Source organism: Hylobates moloch, unplaced genomic scaffold, assembly GCF_009828535.3.
Source record: "Hylobates moloch isolate HMO894 unplaced genomic scaffold, HMol_V3 SCAFFOLD_13, whole genome shotgun sequence".
In the NCBI taxonomy this organism is placed as follows: Eukaryota; Metazoa; Chordata; class Mammalia; order Primates; family Hylobatidae; genus Hylobates; species Hylobates moloch.
Window position 1 is genome coordinate 99,347,880 of NW_026652288.1, and position 21,893 is coordinate 99,369,772.

A 21,893-nucleotide genomic window follows, 5' to 3' on the forward strand; every position below is an offset into this window, starting at 1 on the left:
GCTGGAATAGTTGACTTGATTCATGTCACATATTCTTATTGAAGATCTGCTATGTGAAAGCATTAAGGATAGAGGTGAGAAAGATGTAGCTCCTGCCTTCCCATGGTCTACAATTTAATGGTGAATTTCTAACCTTAACACTCTGAGTTTGAAGAAAGCTCTGGAAATTTATTCTCAGCATTGTGCAAGTTAATAGGACAATTTTAAACAGTTTCCATGGATCATATGAGAAAAAGAAAAGTTTCATGTCATTGTTTTAGAGACTTGACAAGCTAGGAGGATTGACATCATTCAGTTCAGGGACATATGCTAAATGTATCTGTTTTTATGGCGTACATGAAAATACATAACCCTCTTTTTCTATACGATGAGTATCCAGTGCTTATTGTCTGACTGGCTCATATTGCTCTAAAGGGAATTTTTTATTCATATTTCATAAAATAATCTGTATCACCAGAGAAGAAAACACATGTTAATATTGTGTTATTTTTAAAAGCACACAAGATTTTAGGGACATATTTACACTTCTTTGCATATGTGGCCACAGATAGATAGTGAAGAACTAGTAGCTTCATAGTTCCCTGGTGTGTTCATTTAAATGTATTATATGCATGTTTTTGAGTTGGTATCTCACAGCTGTGATAACTTGTGCATGGAAATCTAACAGACTGCAAAATTAAATCTTTGCAAAATATAGACATTTAGTCTAATTATGTCTTTGTAACGTTATATATACATGGGTCTCCAGTGATTGATATTCATCTATATAAATCCTTCAGTTGAATTCTTCAGCTGAGTTTTTTTAGCTCTTATTTTCATGCAAATCTCCAAGAAAGAGCATGAATGACTAAACAAAGAAAAACGAAAATCTAATTTCCTGGCAATCATTTGAAAAGAATAAATCAGCTTGGAAAATACCTATAATAGCCTGTGATTTTCTTTCCAAAAATGTAGTACCCATTTTATGCTGGTAAGGAATCGATTTTGTATTTTTCTTTATAGTAGAGGGAAAATTAGTGGGAAGAGGATGTACTTTCTGTAAGGTGGCACTACAATATTTTTACTTTAATTGCTCCTATTAGGTTCCCGCTATGTGTTTTCTTCTGCCTGCTTTTCATTTGTGCATGGTTTTTCCTTTTTAAAAAATGTCTTCGCATTTACCTTCATGATCATAGGCTTTATCAAAGATAAACTTTACAGAGTTGCTGTGAATCAAATTGTCATGGATACAAGTAGGCTTTACACTATGAAGAAATGTGATTTTAGTTGATTCGCATACATTGGAATAAATATAGAGAGTTATGTATCTTGATCCCAGAATCTAATAGAAAGACAAATCGGACCCTATCTTTAGACTTCTTGCCATCCTATTATCAAGGGGCATCAATGCTTAAGGCAGCTTTGCAGAAGCCTCTTGAGACCTATTTAGCAATGTTTTGACTTCTGTACTTCTGAACAGCACTATTTCTTTTTTCATTTTTTAATAGTTTTCCCTTATTCTTGGCTTCCAGCGTAAAAGTGAGGCTGACATCACTTTGTTAACAGTTTTGCTTCGGCTAGATCTTACTTTCCTCTGGAAATTTATTTTTGAGCTTCTACAGGATGAATTTTATTTAAATGATAAAACAGATCTGTGACATCCTGATGAGCCCTTAGTGTTTCCTTCTCTTTTATGATTACTTGACAATTGTGGCTCATTAGTAACACAAGTCAGAGATTATTAGAACAAAGCAGGATCTTCAAGTCCATGGTTCCAGCCCCTCACACCATAGCCGGATAAACTGAGGCTCTGTGATTTTTATAGCCAGTTTATAATAAAGCTAAGACTAGAATCAGATTTAGAACATAGAGCTCTTTGTAATGTTGTGTTTTGCTTCATTGGCAGTTAAGTCAGTAGTTAATTATAAAACTTAAACATCTATTTCCATTTTTCTGTCTTTTTTTTTGTATGATTGTTTTAGAGATGGGGTCTAGCTATTTTGCCCAGGCTGAACTTGGACTCCTGGGCTCAAGCGATCCCCTGCCTCAGCCTCCCAAGTAACTGTGGACCACAGGCACACCCCACTGTGCCTGGCACGTTTTTCTGACTCCGTTGTTAGTTACTTGGTATTTATTCTTGTAGATTCAGTTTAAAGTCCTGTATCTTTAAACTTGTTTGGCGATGGTTATCATCAAGAGTATTGATATGTTTTTCTCAGATTCATGTATCTGAGAGAGAAGCAGGCAGTATTTTCAGGATTATCAATGTAGAAGAGAGAAAGGTACACAGTCTCCAAACTGATAGAAAATGTCAACACCATATTTCTAGGTTTAACAGAGAAATCCTCCACGTGTCCAGAATATCTGTTTGAAATTGCCAGCTTTATAGGTTAAAAACAGACGAATATTGATAATTTCATATGATTCACCCTTATAGTTATTATGGAACTACACGAGCTTTTACAGTTTCCTTTTTTTTTTTTTTTTTTTTTTTGGAAACAGAGTCTTGCCCTGTCACCCAAGCTGGAGTGCAATGGCATGATCTCGGCTCACTGCAATATTTGCCTCCTGGGTTTGAGCAATTCTCCTGCCTCAGCCTCCTCCGTAGCTGGGATTACAGGTGCCTGCCACCATGCCTGGCTAATTTTTGTATTTTTATATATATACATTTTTTTTAGTAGAGACGGGGTTTCACCATGTTGGCCAGGCTGGTCTCAAACTCCTGACCTTGTGATCACCCCAACCTTGGCCTCCCGCAGTGCTGGGATTACAGGTGTGAGCCACCGCGCCCAGCCTACAGTTTACTTTTGAATTTCATAGTTATGAAGTTTTCAGGGCAGAGATTTATTATCTCTGAATTGGTAATGAAGAAAAAAGACGACTAATTAAACTCAGATAGATTAAATTACTTTTGTAACTTCTCTCACCTCATTGCAGAATCAGGCTCAGTCCTAGGTCTTATAGGTCTTTAGTTGGCTGTACGTTGCTTCCCTATCCATTTTTATTCGGGCATATTCTGTTAAGATGATATCAATTCTTGCTGGTGACATGGTTTACTGAATCCTAGCATTAAGCAAATAAAAATGGCTTTGTTCCTTTGACAGGCCTAGCCAAATGTGATTCAAGAAGCCAATCTGGGAAACAATTTCCAAACAGTTCATGAGATTGCCCAACTTTTAGCAAAATAAAAGGGTTTATTTCTGGCATCCTTGTGGCGTAAATAATTTCTTAATTAATGCAAAAAATTGCTTTCTTGGGTTTGATATATGCATTTATAGGCTGAGTTTGTTACTCAAAGGATTAAGGTATTTATCCATCTCAATCTGGGAATATTCAAAATACTCATTAAACAGTTCTTTGTAAATGCATGATGACACAGGCCCCATTCTGATAATATCATATTTCTCCATACCTCACACTTGGGCTAGACAAGAACTGTAATGAGGGATAATAATTGACCAGATGACATTTTACAAAAGATTAAAGTTTATTCTCCTTTCTTCATTCCTTTTTTAAATTGAGTCCAGTAAACCATATGCTAATCACTGTGTTAAATACCTTGATCTACCTTATCTCAGAGGTCCTCTACTGATTCGCCTTGGGTAACTTATTAAAAATATGTTTTCCTGGACGCCAGCTTATGTTGGAAGAGAGTCAGGAAAATGCATTTTTATAAGTTTCACAAGTGATTCTGATGTTTATTTCTGCTTAACTACTATAGCCTTATCCCATTTCTTCCTCATAAAAATCTTGAGAAGTCTCAGTAATTGTAAAAGAAGATAAATTGGAAGAACAAAAATAGCTTTTCAGGCACTCTCTTCTGTCTATACTATGATCATGAAGGTATAAGGAGTGTGTTTCTGTATTCAATTGATTTGCATAGATGAAGTCCTAAGCCTTCATTTTTTCTTTTCTCTGGTTCCTCTCTGCAGTCTCCTTTCAGCCTGCTTCAGGAATGAGCTTGTGGAGCCCCGGAGAGAAACTCCAAAACAATCTGACGTCTTCTTTAGACATTCCAACCCCCCAAACCAATCAGTGTACCCATAGAGCCCTATCTCTATATTTTAAGTGTGTGTGTTGTATTTCCATGTGTATATGTGAGTGTGTGTGTGTATGTGTGTGTGTGTGTGTGTGTGTATCTAGCCCTCATAAACAGGACTTGAAGACACTTTGGCTCAGAGACCCAACTGCTCAAAGGCACAAAGCCACTAGTGAGAGAATCTTTTGAAGGGACTCAAAACTTTACAAGAAAGGCTGTTTTCTGCAGATTTTGTATCCTTAGACCGGCCATTGGTGGGTGAGGAACCACTGTGTTTGTCTGTTGTTTCCTGGGAGGGAGGGGTAAGGTGGGGAAAGGGGCATTAAGATGTTTATTGGAACCCTTTTCTGTTTTCTTCTGTTGTTTTTCTAAAATTCATAGGGAAGCTTTTGAGCAGGTCTCAAACTTAAGATGTCTTTTTAAGAAAAGGAGAAAAAAGTTGTTATTGTCTGTGCGTAATAAGTTGTAGGTGACTGAGAGACTCAGTCAGACCCTTTTAATGCTGGTCATGTAATAATATTGCAAGTAGTAAGAAACGAAGGTGTCAAGTGTACTGCTGGGCAGCGAGGTGATCATTACCAAAAGTAATCAACTTCGTGGGTGGAGAGTTCTTTGTGAGAACTTGCGTTATTTGTATCCTCCCCTCATGTGTAGGTAGAACATTTCTTAATGCTGTGTACCTGCCTCTGCCACTGTATGTTGGCATCTGTTAAGCTAAAGTTTTTCTTGTACATGAAACCCTGGAAGACCTACTACCAAAAAAACTGTTGTTTGGCCCCCATAGCAGGTGAACTCATTTTGTGCTTTTAATAGAAAGACAAATCCACCCCAGTAATATTGCCCTTACATAGTTGTTTACCATTATTCAAAGCTCAAAATAGAATTTAAAGCCCTGTCACAAAATCTGTGATTAATTTGCTTAATTAGAGCTTCTGTCCCTCAAGCCTACCTACCATAAAACCAGCCATACTACTGATACTGTTCAATGCATTTAGCCAGGAGACTTATGTTTTGAGTAACTGAGATCCAAGCAGACGTGTTAAAATCAGCACTCCTGGACTGGAAATTAAAGATTGAAAGGGTAGACTACTTTTCTTTTTTTACTCAAAACTTTAGAGAATCTCTGTTTCTTTCCATTTTAAAAACATATTTTAAGATAATAGCATAAAGACTTTAAAAATGTTCCTCCCCTCCAACTTCCCACACCCAGTCACCAGCACTGTATTTTCTGTCACCAAGACAATGATTTCTTGTTATTGAGGCTGTTGCTTTTGTGGATGTGTGATTTTAATTTTCAATAAACTTTTGCATCTTGGTTTATCTTGCAGTTTTTTTGTTTCTGTCTCTCTCACTTTTTTCCCACTAAATACTAGAATATTCTCATGTAAGTGCTTGAAGTAGCATGCGTAGGTCTAAGGAACAAGAATAATAGAATCATCACTTTGTTCCTATGTACATTTCTTCTGTCAGTATTTGGTGTTTTTATTTAAGACACGCTGTATCAAGGTCATCAATCGTAACAATGAACTAAAATGCCTAAACTAACTTAAAAAAAATACTTTAGCCCTGTGAGTTTTAAAGTTTGTCATAGGAAGCCAGGCACCATAGACTCATTTATTGACATTCCTGACAAACCTCTAGTTGTATGTTAATTTGCCAAATTTACTAAAGTGAATTTCAATCAAATCCAAATGTTTTAAATAACATGGCTTCTGTGACATAGACATTAGCAAATATTTGGCCAGAAATCAACAGTGGAACCTATTGTCCAATTTTTTTTTTAGTTATAATATGTTTTTAGCCCTGAATGATTGCTTTTAAAAGTTTCATAAGAAGTTCTAACCAAAAAAAAAAAAAAAAAAAAACTAGTATTTTAGATAAATATTTCAGAAAAACTTTATATTTGAGATAAAAGTATATTAGTAAAACCAGACGCTCCTGTTATATTTGCAAAGTGTTTTTCAATTGGTCTAATAACTTTGATTCACAAAGCCCTTAAAGGATTTGTGAGTATGTTTCGTTTTTTGATATTCGCTTTTCTTTCAAAAGGGTTTTTCTTTTCTTTCAGCCTATTTTTAAGTAAGTTTTTGATGTGTTTATAGTGACTTGTATATAAATGCACATATTTGAAATGATGGAAAATATTAGAAAATTACAGTTTTCCCATCTAGAGAATAAATGCTGCACCGTCTTTAGAAGCCGGATAACCCAGCTAGAGAGAGGGGTCACAGGTAGGCAGTGCTGGCTAAAATTGAGAGAAGATACGATTCTTTTTCTGATGGTCCATGTTTTTCCTTTTTTTTTTTTTTTTCCTGATCTTTCTCATAACAAGAATGCTCTGCTCCACCCTCAGTATCCCTTTCTGCTCCCAAATTCTTTACTCCAGAAAGGGTTTGTTGAAATAGATTTAGCCTAAGCTATCACCAAATCCTACTAGAGAGTTGCTTTTTAATCAGCAATGGAGGATTTTAGCCAAAAGAAGGAATCTAGTGGAATTCTAGGTGTCTAGGAGGTAGATAGTGTAACTTGTGTCTGTGCGGGAATTTTGATATTCTACCGCATAGATAGTCACTAGGGTTGGAACCAGAAAACCTGATTTTAAGTCCTATATGTCCTAAAACCACTTCTCGCTTTTCGATTTTGAATTTTATTCTTCGGAAACTGTACAGAAGCTTATATTGTTAAAGTTAAGAACTGGAACTTGGCTTCACCAGGATTTTTCTTCAAAACTAGAAATACACGAAATATGATTTTCTACATCTCTGGTACACTGAATTCTTAGAAAAATCTCGTGAGGCTCTAGAGGAAACAACCTGAGGTATACACCTTATGATTTTTTTCTGCAGACAGCTGGATTCTTACTTTTCTGGGTTTTGGATAGGAGAGGAGAGTGTAGGCAAGAAAACCAGAATGGTACAGGTCCTGTTGTTCTTTTGAACACATTTTCCTTCTCTTTAGTTTCTCCAGAAATTTTGGGAATATTTCACTTAAGAACTATTATATTAAATTTGTAATTTTTTAAAAAATGGTTGTTCTTCAAGGCTTTCAAGTCGGCTGAGTTTATTCAGCCTTGCTTCCTTTTTCACAGTATGTAGTTATCAGAATGCTTCTTCTAGTTCGGTCATTTTGAAATTAATAATAGACAGACTACCTTGCTCCCCTTCCTTGTGGCTTTAAAACTCACTTTTATATTAAAGGGAAGGCATTCCGAATTTCTGACCTGTCCTGACTGTTAACCCCATTCAACTGTTCACCCTCATTTCTGGATATGTTCAATTAAGAATCCAACTCACCTCTGGCCACTTCCTCCTATTAATTCTTACATTGTTATCTTCTATGCCATGGGCCACATATCAGAGTGTGAAATATTTGAGTCTGGAGGGAAACAGTGAAAGAAGCTAAGAAGCTGATGTTTCCTGAGCACCTACAAATCACTGGCCCCTGTCCAGGGCTGTTACATGATCTCATTCTTAATAGAAATCTTCTAGAGTAGGTATAATATCTAGGTTACAGGTTAATAAAATGAGGCTCAAGAAACTTGTACAACATCCTGCGTCACTAAGTTTGTGTTAGATCCAGAAGACAAACTAAGTTTGTGTTAGACCCAGTCACTAAGTTTGTGTTAGACCCGGTCACTAAGTTTGTGTTAGACCCAGATGTTTTGATTGACTTAAAATCCATGTTCCTTCTTTCTTCATCTGTGGTTTCTGACCTACCCTCCTCAAATTAGTGGCTTATGATGAAAAATGGTAAATGAACTAATAAAATAGTCAAAAATAATAACCACAAGCTAAAGAAAGCAGGAGGTTATAACAGGAATTGTAAGAAGGAATTTACTCTGAGTGTCCAGAAAAAAATGCAAAACTTTTCAATGTATTTTTATTTTTCTAATTGTGGATATTAGTGATTCAAACACTGCTTTCTATTAGCTCTTGCTGTACGTTTGACTGGTTTGAGGAGGGACAGAGAGAGAGGTCTCCTTAGGTTACAGAGGACCAACTGCATCAGGAATATGGGCTACCTGGAGTCTTAGGTACTTTTCAGTGAGCAAAGAGAAGTTGAAATTGAAGAAACATCAGCCGGCAGAGAATCTCCTTACTGCTTTGCCCTATGCTTTCCTATACTCTGATGTGGACTAATGGATGATCCTAAGTATAGCCATATGTGCTGACTCTGGAAAGGCTCCCCCACAGGGACGGAGTGGACTCAGAAGTGCTTGGCAGTAGCTGGAGTTGCCTCCTTTACCCCTTTTCCATCTGGGTCTCCTACATTTCTCTTACTACTTCATCTATTTCTTGTCCCCATAACCTAGAAAACACGATAGGTGCCAGGAGACCTGGTTCTGCCCTTAATGCATCCATTTAGCAACATGTGATCTTGGGCATATGTTTTTTCTTAGAACCTTATATTTACCCATATGTATATTTGGAATAGTAATTTCTGTCCATCTCTGCCCTGCTATACCATGACCTGCTCCACAAGGATGGTGTGACAATCATTCAGAAAATGTACAAAGAAGAGTTCGGTAACCTGAAATGTTTTATAGTTGGGAGGATTTATTGTATCAACACCAGTATATATATACAATGTGGATCTGTAATTGTGAGTATTTGATAAGGGTAAAGAGAAAAGTCGGTGCCCTCCTACCTTAAAGGCAGTGATTGTAAAATACACCTGAATTGTTAATTTACATTAATTGACATAATTTATACATATTAAAATACAGCATATTGTTTGCATTCATTTAGCTGTGGCTCCCCATTGACATGGAATGGAGCCTTCCTTATTTTCATGTAATTATGGAGAGAATGTAGAGTGGCAGCTTCGAAGACCATCCCTACGATTGCAGCACCTAAGTGCTAGGGCCATTTTTAAAATAATTTTTTCAAATATTATGCCATATAGGCTTGGAACCTGGGTCCATTTACAGAGCCTCCAAAATTTGAATTATACATATATACGCAGATAAAACTCAAAGAAAAAATTTATGTCCCCTCTAATGTAAATATGGCTGTGACAGGGAAAAGGTAAACAGGAACAACATAATTCGTTTTGTTTGAGAATTGTTAAAGGGGAGCTTTCCCATAACAGACTAGAAACTTGCTCAAAGTCCAGTCTTCATTCTGTGGTCACAGTAATTATAATGTAGATGCTGCATAGTCTGTACATTTCTTCCTCATCTTCTCTTTTTCAGTTCTCATCATAGCCGTATAAGGTAGGATGGATTATTACATCCATTGCCTCCACTACTCTATGAGTGTCTCAGAGATGGGGACCACGCCTTAAGTTTTATTAACTCAAACATCTGCCTCATGCAGCAAGTGTAAATGTATGTAGTTTACATAGTTTTCTTGTGAGAAAACAAAGGCCAGGATGTTAAGTAGCTCACATGGGCATCTATAGCATCCTAATAGATGACAGAGGAAGGCTTCAGCTCTGACTTTGTGACTCTCATTGTGGTACACATCACTAGTTTTTATATTAAGATAAAACATCAGGAATGACAGTTGAGTTGGGAATATTATCTGTAAGATATAATATGACAAACGAGTTCTAGTAACTTTCCAAATTGAAAATCATGCTGAATGGAAAATTTTATGTTGCTTTGTTTTTTTCATTTCTCCCAGGAGACTTTTGGAAAGTCAATAGAATAGTTATTTGGGCTTCAGCCTTCTCCTGTGTAGAAATGCTTTTGACATTCCAGTAGGTTCTCTCATACATCATGAACATCTCTGTTGAAAATGCATGTTTCCAAGTAGGGGCCTCTGCATGACGGCAGGATGAGCTGCCAAATGCCCAGTTTGATTGGCTTTGTAGTCATCTTCTGCATATCCCAAATGGAATATGCAGAAAGCTACAAATGGAATGCCTTAGCTGCAGTTTGAGGGTGGGATATCCATGTTTTTTGTCAACCTTTAAGTCTTTGCTCAATTCTTTTCCCTAACTGCTTTTCAAACGTATTTCAGTTGAAGGAAAAAGAGGAGAAGGGAATGGAGAAAATAATTGTAGGGAAAAGAGGAGGCAAGAATTTTCTCTTTCTCAAAGGAAATACTAAACCTTGTGCTCTGCACATTCAGGAAAAATATAATTTGATGATAGCCTTGCAATCAGTTTCTCCCTATTCAGGAAATATTCTCAGATGGAAACAAAATTAAGTTCTTACCATTAATCCTAGAAGAATGTTTTCAAATGTTTGGTTTGAGGCCATGTTTTAAACAGAGACCTGTTGAAAATCAATAGTCCCCACGCTTCAGTGTCCCGTGCTCACCATCATTTCCATGTTTGTCTTCCTAGGACCTCAATACAGTCTCAATCTTCATATGGTAACAGCTCCCCACCTCTGAACAAAATGAACAGCATGAACAAGCTGCCTTCTGTGAGCCAGCTTATCAACCCTCAGCAGCGCAACGCCCTCACTCCTACAACCATTCCTGATGGCATGGGAGCCAACAGTAAGAGCATTTCCTTTTAGCTGTGGCTGAAGGATGAACAGGCTAGCCTAGGACAAGACTCTGTGGTGGGGAAAGGCATGTTCTTAAGCTAAATGAGAGGCACAGTGGGACAGATCAGATCAAAGTGAAGTGGCCTGGGTTTCTGACTGAACCTTTCACTTTTGAGGTTTATCGTTCATTGCAAAATATACTACTGGTAGAGATAGGGAAGGATGTTTCTTTAGTGTAGGGATAAGGATTTCTGTGAAAAGAACAGTCTACTTCCTGCTATCCTGGATGGAGACTAACCTCCTGCAGCCTTTGGAATAGTCAAAAGGAAATGGATGCAACATGCATAAAGTAGCATGTTGCAGTGAACTTAAAATCTAGAGAAATAGGCCAGGCACGGTGGCTCACGCCTGTAATCCCAGCACTTTGGGAGAACAAGGCGGGAGGATCACTTGAAGTCAGGAGTTCGAGACCAACCTGGCCAACATGGTGAAACCCTCTCTCTATTAAAAATACAAAAATTAGCTGAGCCTGGTGGTGCATGCCTGTAATCCAAGCTACTCAGGAGGCTGAGGCATGAAAATCACTTGAACCCAGGAGGCAGAGGTTGCAGTGAGCTGAGATCACACTGCTGCACTCCAGCCTGGGTGACAGAGTGAGACTCGGTCTCAAAATCTAGAAAAGTAGATTATCGTCTGGAATCTACGAAAAAATACCTCTAATTATGAAGAAGTTACTTCTCTAATACTTAATTTTCTATCCATAAAATTATCACTATATATACTTAACATTTTATGTCTGTTACTCCATAATCCTGGCCTTTTAAACTCACCTGTTCTATCCCAGACACAGTCAGTAAGGAACTGACCTATAAAGGAACCTGCCTTTTATTTATTCTCACACACATTCCTCATATTGGCTAAGTACAAATGAAAAAGGCACTGTAAGAATTGGGCCTCCAAGTGGATGATGACTGGCATATAGCTTTACTATAAATATAATTATCTTCTCCACTAGGACTAAATCTAGCAAAGTGGACACACAAACTTGAAGGAAAAAAAAAGTCGTGGTAAAAATGCAAGAGATTGTATAACACCCTCGGGGATACAGAAGACTGAGCATTGCATGGATATCATATAATCCCTACTACCTAAAAAACAGTACCCTCAAGCTTGTCTTTTGAAATCCTGGTTATTTTGATCAAACCTCTAAGTATGCATTTCAGTGTTGTCTCTTCTGATAGAAATCAGGGGAGGCTAGGATTATGACTTTCTGTGGTCTAATGGCACACATTGATTGTTTTGGTTTTTTTTTTTTTTAGACAGAGTTTCGCTCTTGTTGCCCAGGCCGGAGTGCAGTGGCACGATCTCGGCTCACTGTAATCTCTGCCTCCCAGGTTCAAGTGATTCTCCTGCCTCAGCCTCCCGAATAGCTGGGATTATAGGCGTGCACCACCACGCCCGGCTAATTTTTTGTATTTTTAGTAGAGGCAGGGTTTCACCATGTTGGCCAGGCTGGTCACGAACTCCTGACCTCAGGTGATCCACCCACCTCGGCCTCCCAAAGTGCTGGGATTACAGGCATGAGCCACCACGCCTGGCCACACATTCATATTTTGATGAGATAGAGGTGTGTGTGTTTGGAGTGGTTGCCTATTATGGCAAACGTAGACTTTAGAGTGAGATCCCTCTCTCACTAATGATAAATGCATCATAAGGCTTAAAACCTGACCCCTTGACAGGCTTACTTTGACATAAAAAGAATAGAAACCACTTGTTTTCAACTTTATTTTATTTCTTGTGTCATCTTAGAGTCTTCAAGTTCCTTCTTGGTATGACAAAATTGTGATAATAGTGATGATGGTTCACATTTGTATAACTTAGTTTGCCTACTTTTTTTCTTATTTGTACTTTACAATTATTTCAGAAGGGAAACAGATTGAGATGTGATAGGGTATGCTCTTTAGTTAGCTAGTTAGTGGCAAAGACCTTTTCTAGGCAAACTGCTACTCACTAAAGTAGAAACAAATTACATTAATCTTTTAGTAAATTATTTTGTTCTTTTTGACGTGAAGGCAAAATTCATTTTATAAGTATTGATATTAAACTTTTTTTCTCTATCAGTGAATGTTTACACTTAATTGTTTAGTAAAATATCAGTAAGTATTGGTGGTGTTCCTGTATACAACCCTGAAAATGGACCATAAGTAATAGAATATTTAATTGTATCCTCATTTATTAGGCACATGAGTCCTTCTAAATATTGAAGTCAGTCTTCCTATTCCCAAGTAAATATTCCAAGGGTCACTCTTTCATTCACAGATTTGTGCGTTTATCCACTTACCCTAAGTTCACTGAGCACCTACTCTGTGCCAGGCACTGTGCTAGGGACTGTAGGAATCTAGACACCTATAAGATCTAATCTCTATGCTTGCACAAGTTAGTGAGGGAGACAGAAATATAACCCTTGAAGGCAAATACAAGGAAGAATATGTTAACATTAAGAGCAATTAGCAATTAGAGAATTAGAAGTAGAGAAAAGGGAGGAAAGAGATTGTTCTCGGACAAGGTACAAAAGTCAAGAGGTACCTAATTAGTTTGGAGTCTGACTGTTCTGTTTGACTAGATGTAGGCTGCTTGAAGGGGTGTAGTGAGAGAGAAGATTAAAAAGGAAGGCTGGTAGTTTAGGCCCTTGATAAAATTTAACCAGACAAGATGTACCACTGGGATGCTGATACATGATGATGGCAGTAACCCTTTTTGTTCCTCCTGCTTCTGTTCAGTTCCCATGATGGGCACCCACATGCCAATGGCTGGAGACATGAATGGACTCAGCCCCACCCAGGCACTCGCTCCCCCACTCTCCATGCCATCCACCTCCCACTGCACCCCCCCACCTCCGTATCCCACAGATTGCAGCATTGTCAGGTGAGTCCACAGCATGTGCCCCTGGGGGCCTGTCCTAAGCATCCCGGGATGGTAGAGGGCGGATACTGTTATACTTCATCAAACAGTTGGAAGGAAAGACAGCAGTCCTGTGGTTGGAGTTCAGTCACTATTATCTCTGATCTGTGGAGTGGTCAACAATGTTTTATCAAGGAAAACTACTATAACCAGCATGGAAACAAGGGAAAATGTCTGTTTATAGGCATATTGTTTTCATGTCTGTTTCCCTCGCCTTCACTTACTCCCTTCCTCCTCTCTCACATTTTTACATTGTCAATTGCGGCCCTCAAGTTGGTGCTCAGGGCTGGGTTTCCAAAAGAGCAATAAACTTGCTATCTTGCTCCTTTTCCTCTTTCTAATCCTCATAGCTCTCAGCCACCGTGGGACCATTATTTTGGAGTTGGATGTCCATAAAAAGTTTTAATGTTATCCAAAATGACAGGGACTTTCAAAAACTGATGGCCTCTACTACACTGCCTTTGGGAAATGGGCACACTCCAGAAAAGAGGAGTTGAGATAGGCAGAAGAAAGAAATGCATGAAGCCTGAAAGATTTGCTTCCCACAGAGGCGAGAGTAGGTTCCCAGATTTCTTGCGTAGTGTATATCTTCTTCTGCTGCTTCATGTGCAGAATGATTGTTTCATTTGGCTACTGGAACAATTTGTGTTGATTTTCCTGCTATGTCAATCGCAGGGATGGCAAAGTGCATGGCCTGTTCCACCCAGGGTCTGTTCTGGGATGATGGTGGCATCATCATCAGTCTCAGACCAGCACCAAAAGGAAGGGGATCTGTATCCTGAGGAGGACATAAATCAAAAGGCATGAATGACTTCATGGAGTAGAGGCCTACAATTTTTTTCTTAACCACATGAACCATTCTTACAAAGCCCAGATACAAAACAAATAAAGTAGAGATGTTCTTTTTGAAGTGTAGAGCCAAGCAGCAAGAAAGCTAGGAACCTGAACACTGGACTTCCCTTTCACCCTTTGCAATGGTTTCTAGACACTTACACAGAAGCCTAGAATTCCACAGATCACCATATGATAATCGCTGATCTGCAGGAATCCTTATAGTTGATTTTAATTTCTGTAGACCTAAACTTCATGTCACCAATAATCTCCAGACCTCAGACTTCAGGCCCACATGTATATTATCCACTCCTCATCTCTGATATGGGGCATCCAAGGGCAAAATATATTGGGTTTTCCCTTATCTCGCCAATGCAGTTGGGGTGAACTTTCTTTTTCTGTTTCCTCCTTCCTCTTCCCTCCTCCCTCTGCAGTTTCTTAGCGAGGTTGGGCTGTTCATCATGTCTGGACTATTTCACGACCCAGGGGCTGACCACCATCTATCAGATTGAGCATTACTCCATGGATGTAAGTAACTGTTAGACTTTTCTCAAATTTTATTTCTTCATTTCTTTCCTCTGATGACAACCGCCTTGTAGTTCAATCCCTGATAGTTTAAAAATTTGTTTTTGTCATGCCCCCAATTATCCATTTTGATGGAACCCGTAACTATGTTAGGAAGATTCCCAGGCCTCAACCTATACATATTAGAAGCTTACCAATCAGTCTTCCTTAGCTTGTCTGATCAGTCAACAATTGTCTATTGCACCTACACTATTTGCAAGGTGGGAAAGAGGAGCTATTCCTGCAATCAAAAAATTTATAATTTCTAAAGAATTAATACAACTTTTTGAGTGTTCTCATTAATCTGTATAAGTTCCCAGAAAGGATAGCAGGACACCAGTGGTGCTATTCTCTTAAAAACATGGAGAGATGACACAATAGTCATTTGCCATGACTATTTAAGACAAAACTAGGAATAGAACACAAACGTGTAAGCTTACAGTCTTTAACTTTATTAACTGGCCTTTTCTGCCTTTCTTTAAATTAGTACCTTAAGGGAGATTCAGCTGTTCCTCTCAATTAAAACTATATGTTCTTTTATTAATTTTCAGTTTTATCATAATAGAGCCCAGCCATTTCTAATCATTGGGCATTATCAACGGCCATGGGGTCAAATCCCAATCACCCTTTTTAGGAGCAGTGAGAACTTGGGGTTATCACTTTGCCTCTCTGGGCCTCAGTTAATAAAATATTGGGTTCATATTACTCCTTTCTGGCTTTGATATCCTTTGATTTGTCTTTGAAACAAGCTGGGCGAGAGGGGACTTTTTCTTGCTTCCTACTCCACTTTTTGAACTCCTGCTCACACGGGAGCTAGTGTCGCTCTGGTTTATGGCAATCTGATTTGTCTCTTAGGCCGCGCTCTTCATGCTGCTCTCTCTGGGGTTCACTAGCCTGTCTTCTAGCTTCCAGAGGGTACTTTGGACTGCGGGAAGAAGACAGTCTCTGCCTATGCTGCTACTTCTATTGTTGGGGACTCTTTTTTCCCCCTCCTTGAGCACCGATGCTAGAGATGCCCCTGCAGCATGAGAATGCCCCCACCATGAGGTGACGTGTACATAGTGCACTGCCCCTATGCCCACCCCTCTTCACCCCATAAATCACTCATGGCTGCTGCTCCCTGATAGAATAAGTTATAAGTGAAAACTGCAGGGAAAGCTTTAAGAGTAAGTTCCAGTATTATTCTGATAACTTTACAATCACTTCCATCCACTGAAGAGAACAGAGTTGCCCTGTATTTGAGAGAGCCTCTTGTAGTAGATTCCTACATTTTGGAACAGGGAATCTTCCTCTTCCCTATATTTTTAAAGTTATACTTTCCACTTGTTCACTTATTTCCACTGGGGAGTATGTCAGGATGCTCCCTTGATCATTAGGATTTGCAGATGCCCTCTGTAAGTTCATTTCTGCTAAGTCCTATGCCAGTCTGTGGGCCACAGCTTTCTCACCTGTCAGTCATTAGTTAAAATCTATCCATAGCATCGTGACAATTAGCAGCGTCTAATTTACAAAGTGCTTTGCATTTACTGAAAGCCTCAAAAGTATAAAGAATCCAAGAAAAATAAAAAACTATGCTTATTTAGGCCTGGTGCGGTGGCTCACACCTGTAATCCCAGCACTTTGGGAGGCTGAGGCGGGCAGATCACGAGGTCAGGAGATCAAGACCATCCTGGCTAACATGGTGAAACCCTGTCTACTAAAAATACAAAAAACTAGCCAGGCGTGGTGGCGCACCTCTGTAGTCCCAGCTACTCAGGAGGCCGAGGCAGGAAAATGGCGTGAACCCGCAAGGCGGAGCTTGCAGTAAGCCAAGATCACGCCACTGCACTCCAGCCTGGGTGAAAGTACAAGACTCTGTCTCAAAAAAATAAAAAATAAAAAAAGCTATGCTTATTTATTTGTGGATTACCATCTTTATAAGGTATTCTTCTGCTACAGTAAGAGATGAGGAATACCTCTAATGGCCTGAAAATTCACACCATAGGAAAATATGACACCAAACTACAGATTTCCAAATTGAGAAATGTTGGGAAGCTGTGCAATTTTCTCCTCCTCACCTCAGCTTCCTGCTTATTCCTAGAAAGAGACACCCTTTCCTCAGCTTTTCTCTTAGAGCCAGTCTAAGTTATTGGGCATCATCACTTCCTGGAAAAGGAATGTGACCAAAATTTGGGGCGTTTCATTAGTGTCCCCATAACATGCAAAAATGAGGTAACAATATAACATAATAATAATACAAATGGTTAATATTTATATAGAGTGTGTTGTAATTTATAAAATACTTTCATAGCTGTATTTACCTATGAGTCTATAGCATCTTTTGCCCTATAAAGCAACTGTATCTCATTTTACCAAAGAAGAAACTGAGGCTGGTAGAGAATAAGTGACTTGCTAAAGTTCTATAGCCAGTCAGTGACAATGAAAACCTCTGCCATGGTTTTCTCACTCCAAGCACAATGTGCTGTGTACCTACCATTCTGCCCTGTGGAAATATGAGCTATCACTGAAACAATCTAAAGAAGAGCTAATGCAGATAAATGTAAGCAGTATCACCACAATTAGTTAAGGTTGACCCTATCTGCAATGCCTTCTGCACCCATTCACAGAACATAGACACAATTGCTCTGCATTTTGAAACCTTGCTTTATTCAAACACCACGAGACCTTTTAGATAAAAGTGCCGTTTCAGGTTCTGAGGATGCCCTAAGTCGCTAATTTTTTCACTTAGTTATGTGACTTTAAACTTGTCAACCTCTCTGGCCTTCAGTTATTCTATCTATAAAACAGGTCTAATAATGTTTACCACTAATCTGAGGATTAAATGATATCATGAATATAAAATAATTCAGTGCCTGGCATATAGAAAGTACTCAATCTTTTCTTAACATCTCCTCAACCAAGTGGTGGTGACATTCCATTAATACCTTTCTTCTAGTGACTAGCCAGGTAAATTCAAGCATAAGTAGGTACCTCATGTTTCTATTTGGGATTTTTGCACTTTCATCTAGCTATTATCCCAATTTTACCAATGAAGAAACTGAGGCCAGTAGAGACTAAGTGAAGTGTTATACACAGGCAGGAATGGCACCTCACAGCTGTGCCTTTGTGCTTAGTTACATAGAGTTGAAGACTCAGAGAACTAATTTTATTTTCTAATTTGTGGATCAATAGATTCAGATCAGTTAAACCAGAGCATCAGGGAATGATAGCATGCTACGGACTAAATGTCAGTTTTTCTCCTTGTTTTCGTTCTCCATGACACCTTCCCCTGTTGCACAGGATCTGGCAAGTCTGAAAATCCCTGAGCAATTTCGACATGCAATCTGGAAGGGCATCCTGGACCACCGGCAGCTCCACGAATTCTCTTCACCTTCTCATCTCCTGCGGACCCCAAGCAGTGCCTCTACAGTCAGTGTGGGCTCCAGTGAGACCCGGGGTGAGCGTGTTATTGATGCTGTGCGATTCACCCTCCGCCAGACCATCTCTTTCCCACCCCGAGATGAGTGGAATGACTTCAACTTTGACATGGATGCTCGCCGCAATAAGCAACAGCGCATCAAAGAGGAGGGGGAGTGAGCCTCACCACGTGAGCTCTTTCTATCCCTCTCCTAACTTCCCGCCCCCTACAAAGCACTCCTGCTTAATCTTCAAAGCCTTCTCCCTAGCTCCTCCCCTTCTTCTTGTCTGATTTCTTAGAGGAAGGAGAAGTAAGAGGCTACCTCTTACCTAACATCTGACCTGGCATGTAATTCTGATTCTGGCTTTAAGCCTTCACAACTATAGCTTGCAGAACTGTAGCTGCCATGGCTAGGTAGAAGTGAGCAAAAAAGAGTTGGGTGTCTCCTTAAGCTGCAGAGATTTCTCATTGACTTTTATAAAGCATGTTCACCCTTATAGTCTAAGACTATATATATAAATGTATAAATATACAGTATAGATTTTTGGGTGGGGGGCATTGAGTATTGTTTAAAATGTAATTTAAATGAAAGAAAATTGAGTTGCACTTATTGACCATTTTTTAATTTACTTGTTTTGGATGGCTTGTCTATACTCCTTCTCTTAAGGAGTATCATGTATGGTGATAAGTATCTAGAGCTTAATGCTACATGTGAGTGACAATGATGTACAGATTCTTTCAGTTCTTTGGATTCTAAATATGTGCCACATCAAACCTTTGAGTAGATCCATTTCCATTGCTTAATATGTAGGTAAGACTGCAGATATGTGTTCTTTTCTCAGTGTTGGTATATTTTATATTACTGACATTTCTTCTAGTGATGATGGTTCATGTTGGGGTGATTTAATCCAGTTATAAGAAAAAGTTCATGTCTAGACATCCTCTTTAGTTCTTGGTTGGGAATGAGGAAAATTCTTAAAAGGCCCATGGCATCCAGTTCAAAAACACCTGATGTCATGTATTTGAGCATATCAGTAACCCCCTTAAATTTAATACCAGATACGTTATCTTACAATATTGATTGGGAAAACATTTGCTGCCATTACAGAGGTATTAAAACTAAATTTCACTACTAGATTGACTAACTCAAATACACATTTGCTACTGTTGTAAGAATTCTGATTGATTTGATTGGGACGAATGCCATCTATCTAGTTCTAACAGTGAAGTTTTACTGTCTATTAATATTCAGGGTAAATAGGAATCATTCAGAAATGTTGAATGTACTAAACAGTAAGATATCTCAATGAACCATAAATTCAACTTTGTAAAAATCTTTTGAAGCATAGATAATATTGTTTGGTAAATGTTTCTTTTAAAGACCCTCCTATTCTATAAAACTCCGCATGTAGAGGCTTGTTTACCTTTCTCTCTCTAAGGTTTACAATAGGGGTGGTGATTTGAAAAAATACAAAATTATGAGATTGGTTTTCCTGTGGCATAAATTGCATCACTGTATCATTTTCTTTTTTAACCAGTAAGAGAGTTTCAGTTTGTTGGAAAGTAACTGTGAGAACCCAGTTTCCCGTCCATCTCCCTTAGGGACTACCCATAGACATGAAAAGGTCCCCACAGAGCAAGAGATGAGTCTTTCATGGCTGCTGTTGCTTAAACCACTTAAACAAAGAGTTCCCTTGAAACTTTGGGAAAACATGTAATGACAATATTCCAGATAGATCTTTCAGAAATATAACACATTTTTTTGCATGCATGCAAATGAGCTCTGAAATCTTCCCATGCATTCTGGTCAAGGGCTGTCATTGCACATAAGCTTCCATTTTAATTTTAAAGTGCAAAAGGGCTAATGTGGCTCTGAAAGGTAATGTATGGGTTGCCTCTGAAAAGTGTATATATATTTTGTGTGAAATTGCATACTTTGTATTTTGGTTATTTTTTTTTTCTTCTTGGGATAGTGGGATTTCCAGAACCACACTTGAAACCTTTTTTTTATTGTTTTTGTAGTTTCATGAAAATACCATTTAGTAAGAATACCACATCAAATAAGAAATAATGCTACAATTTTAAGGGGGGGGGGAAGGGAAAGTTTTTTTTATTAATTATTTTTTTAAAATTTTGTATGTTAAAGAGAATGAGTCCTTGATTTCAAAGTTTTGTTGTACTTAAATGGTAATAAGCACTGTTAACTTCTGTAACAAGCATGCAGCTTTGCAAACCCATTAAGGGGAAGAAGAATGAAAGCTGTTCCTTGGTCCTAGTAAGAAGACAAACTGCTTCCCTTACTTTGCTGAGGGTTTGAATAAACCTAGGACTTCCGAGCTATTTCAGTACTATTCAGGTGACACTAGGGCCTTGGAAATTCCTGTACTGTGTCTCATGGATTTGGCACTAGCCAAAGCGAGGCACCCTTACTGTCTTACCTCCTCATGGCAGCCTACTCTCCTTGAGTGTATGAGTGAGTAGCCAGGGTAAGGGGTAAAAGAATATTAAGCACAGAAACCACTACAAGTGGGCTTAATGGAGTTCTTGTGGCCTCAGCTCAATGCAGTTAGCTAAAGAATTATTGAAAAGTTTTTGTTTGGAGATGTTTATAAACAGAAATGGAAAGCAGAGGTTTCATTAAATCCTTTTACCTTTTTTTGTTGTTGGTAGTCCCCTAAAATACAGTATGTGGGATATTGAATGTTAAAGGGATATTTTTTCTATTATTTTTATAATTGTACAAAATTAAGCAAATGTTAAAAGTTTTATATGCTTTATTAATGTTTTCAAAAGGTATTATACATGTGATACATTTTTTAAGCTTCAGTTGCTTGTCTTCTGGTATTTTCTGTTATGGGCTTTTGGGGAGCCAGAAGCCAGTCTACAGTCTCTTTTTGTTTGCCAGGACATGCAATAAAATTAAAAAAAATAAATAAAAACTAATTAAGAAATTGTGTGTGTGTCTATCTGTGTCTGTTTGCCTATTTGTCCATTCTTCCATCCTTTGGCCTTATTTATATTATCAAGGAAGAAGAGGTACCAAGCGAAACATTGGAGAGGTTCAAATGTTTTTTGTTTTGTTTTTTGCAGTCTTAATATTTTTTCTTTTTTTATTAATTTTTTTCTTTTTTTGCACACAAAACAATAAACATTTTCTAAAAATACATACAAACAAAAAGATGCATATCAAACATATTAGGAAGGTTGCACGTGGGAAGACCGGGAATGAATAGAAATGGGGGGGGTGGGAATGAAAGAAAATAAATGAGAGAGGGACTTTGTATGGATCTATGATAATAACTCAATCCTCTATGTCTTTGACAAAGAAAGAAGAAGGAGAAGGAAGACGAAGAAAAAGCAAGTGGGATAAAGGATCAGAAAGGGAGGAAAATAATAGAAACAATTATTAGAGTATGACTCCAGGGTAGACCTGTTTTGTTGTTGCTGGGTTGGTTGGTTGGTTGGTTTGTTGTATTTTTCATATGTTTCGCCATGTTGGCCAAGCTTGTCTCGAACTCCTAGCCTCAAGTGATCAACCCGCCTCGGCCTCCCAGAATGCTGGAACTACAGGCGTGAGCCACCACGTCCAGCCCCCACACTGCGTCTGGCCTCCGTGGTAGACGCTCCCCACTTACCAGACGGGGCGGCCGGGCAGAGGCGCTCCTCACTTCCTAGACGGG

General features: G+C 38.6%; 1 protein-coding gene across 7 annotated transcripts in view; it reads left to right on the top strand.

The window, feature by feature from the left end:
* The window catches only part of TP63 (tumor protein p63), a 259,044-nt gene extending 237,880 nt beyond the window's left edge, over nt 1-21,164 (top strand). For 3 of the 7 annotated variants that reach the window (XM_032171896.2, XM_032171898.2, XM_032171899.2), the window contains 4 exons: nt 10,313-10,470; nt 13,241-13,385; nt 14,687-14,780; nt 18,096-20,296. In XM_032171896.2, the coding sequence (XP_032027787.1) occupies nt 10,313-10,470; nt 13,241-13,385; nt 14,687-14,780; nt 18,096-18,392 (694 nt within the window). In that variant the 3' untranslated portion in view covers nt 18,393-20,296. Of the gene's footprint in view, nt 1-3,911; nt 5,346-10,312; nt 10,471-13,240; nt 13,386-14,686; nt 14,781-18,095 lie in introns of those variants that run through there. The other 4 variants (XM_032171902.1, XM_032171903.2, XM_032171897.2 and 1 more) reach the window with 3 other exon arrangements.
* Nucleotides 21,165-21,893: the final 729 nt, after the last annotated feature.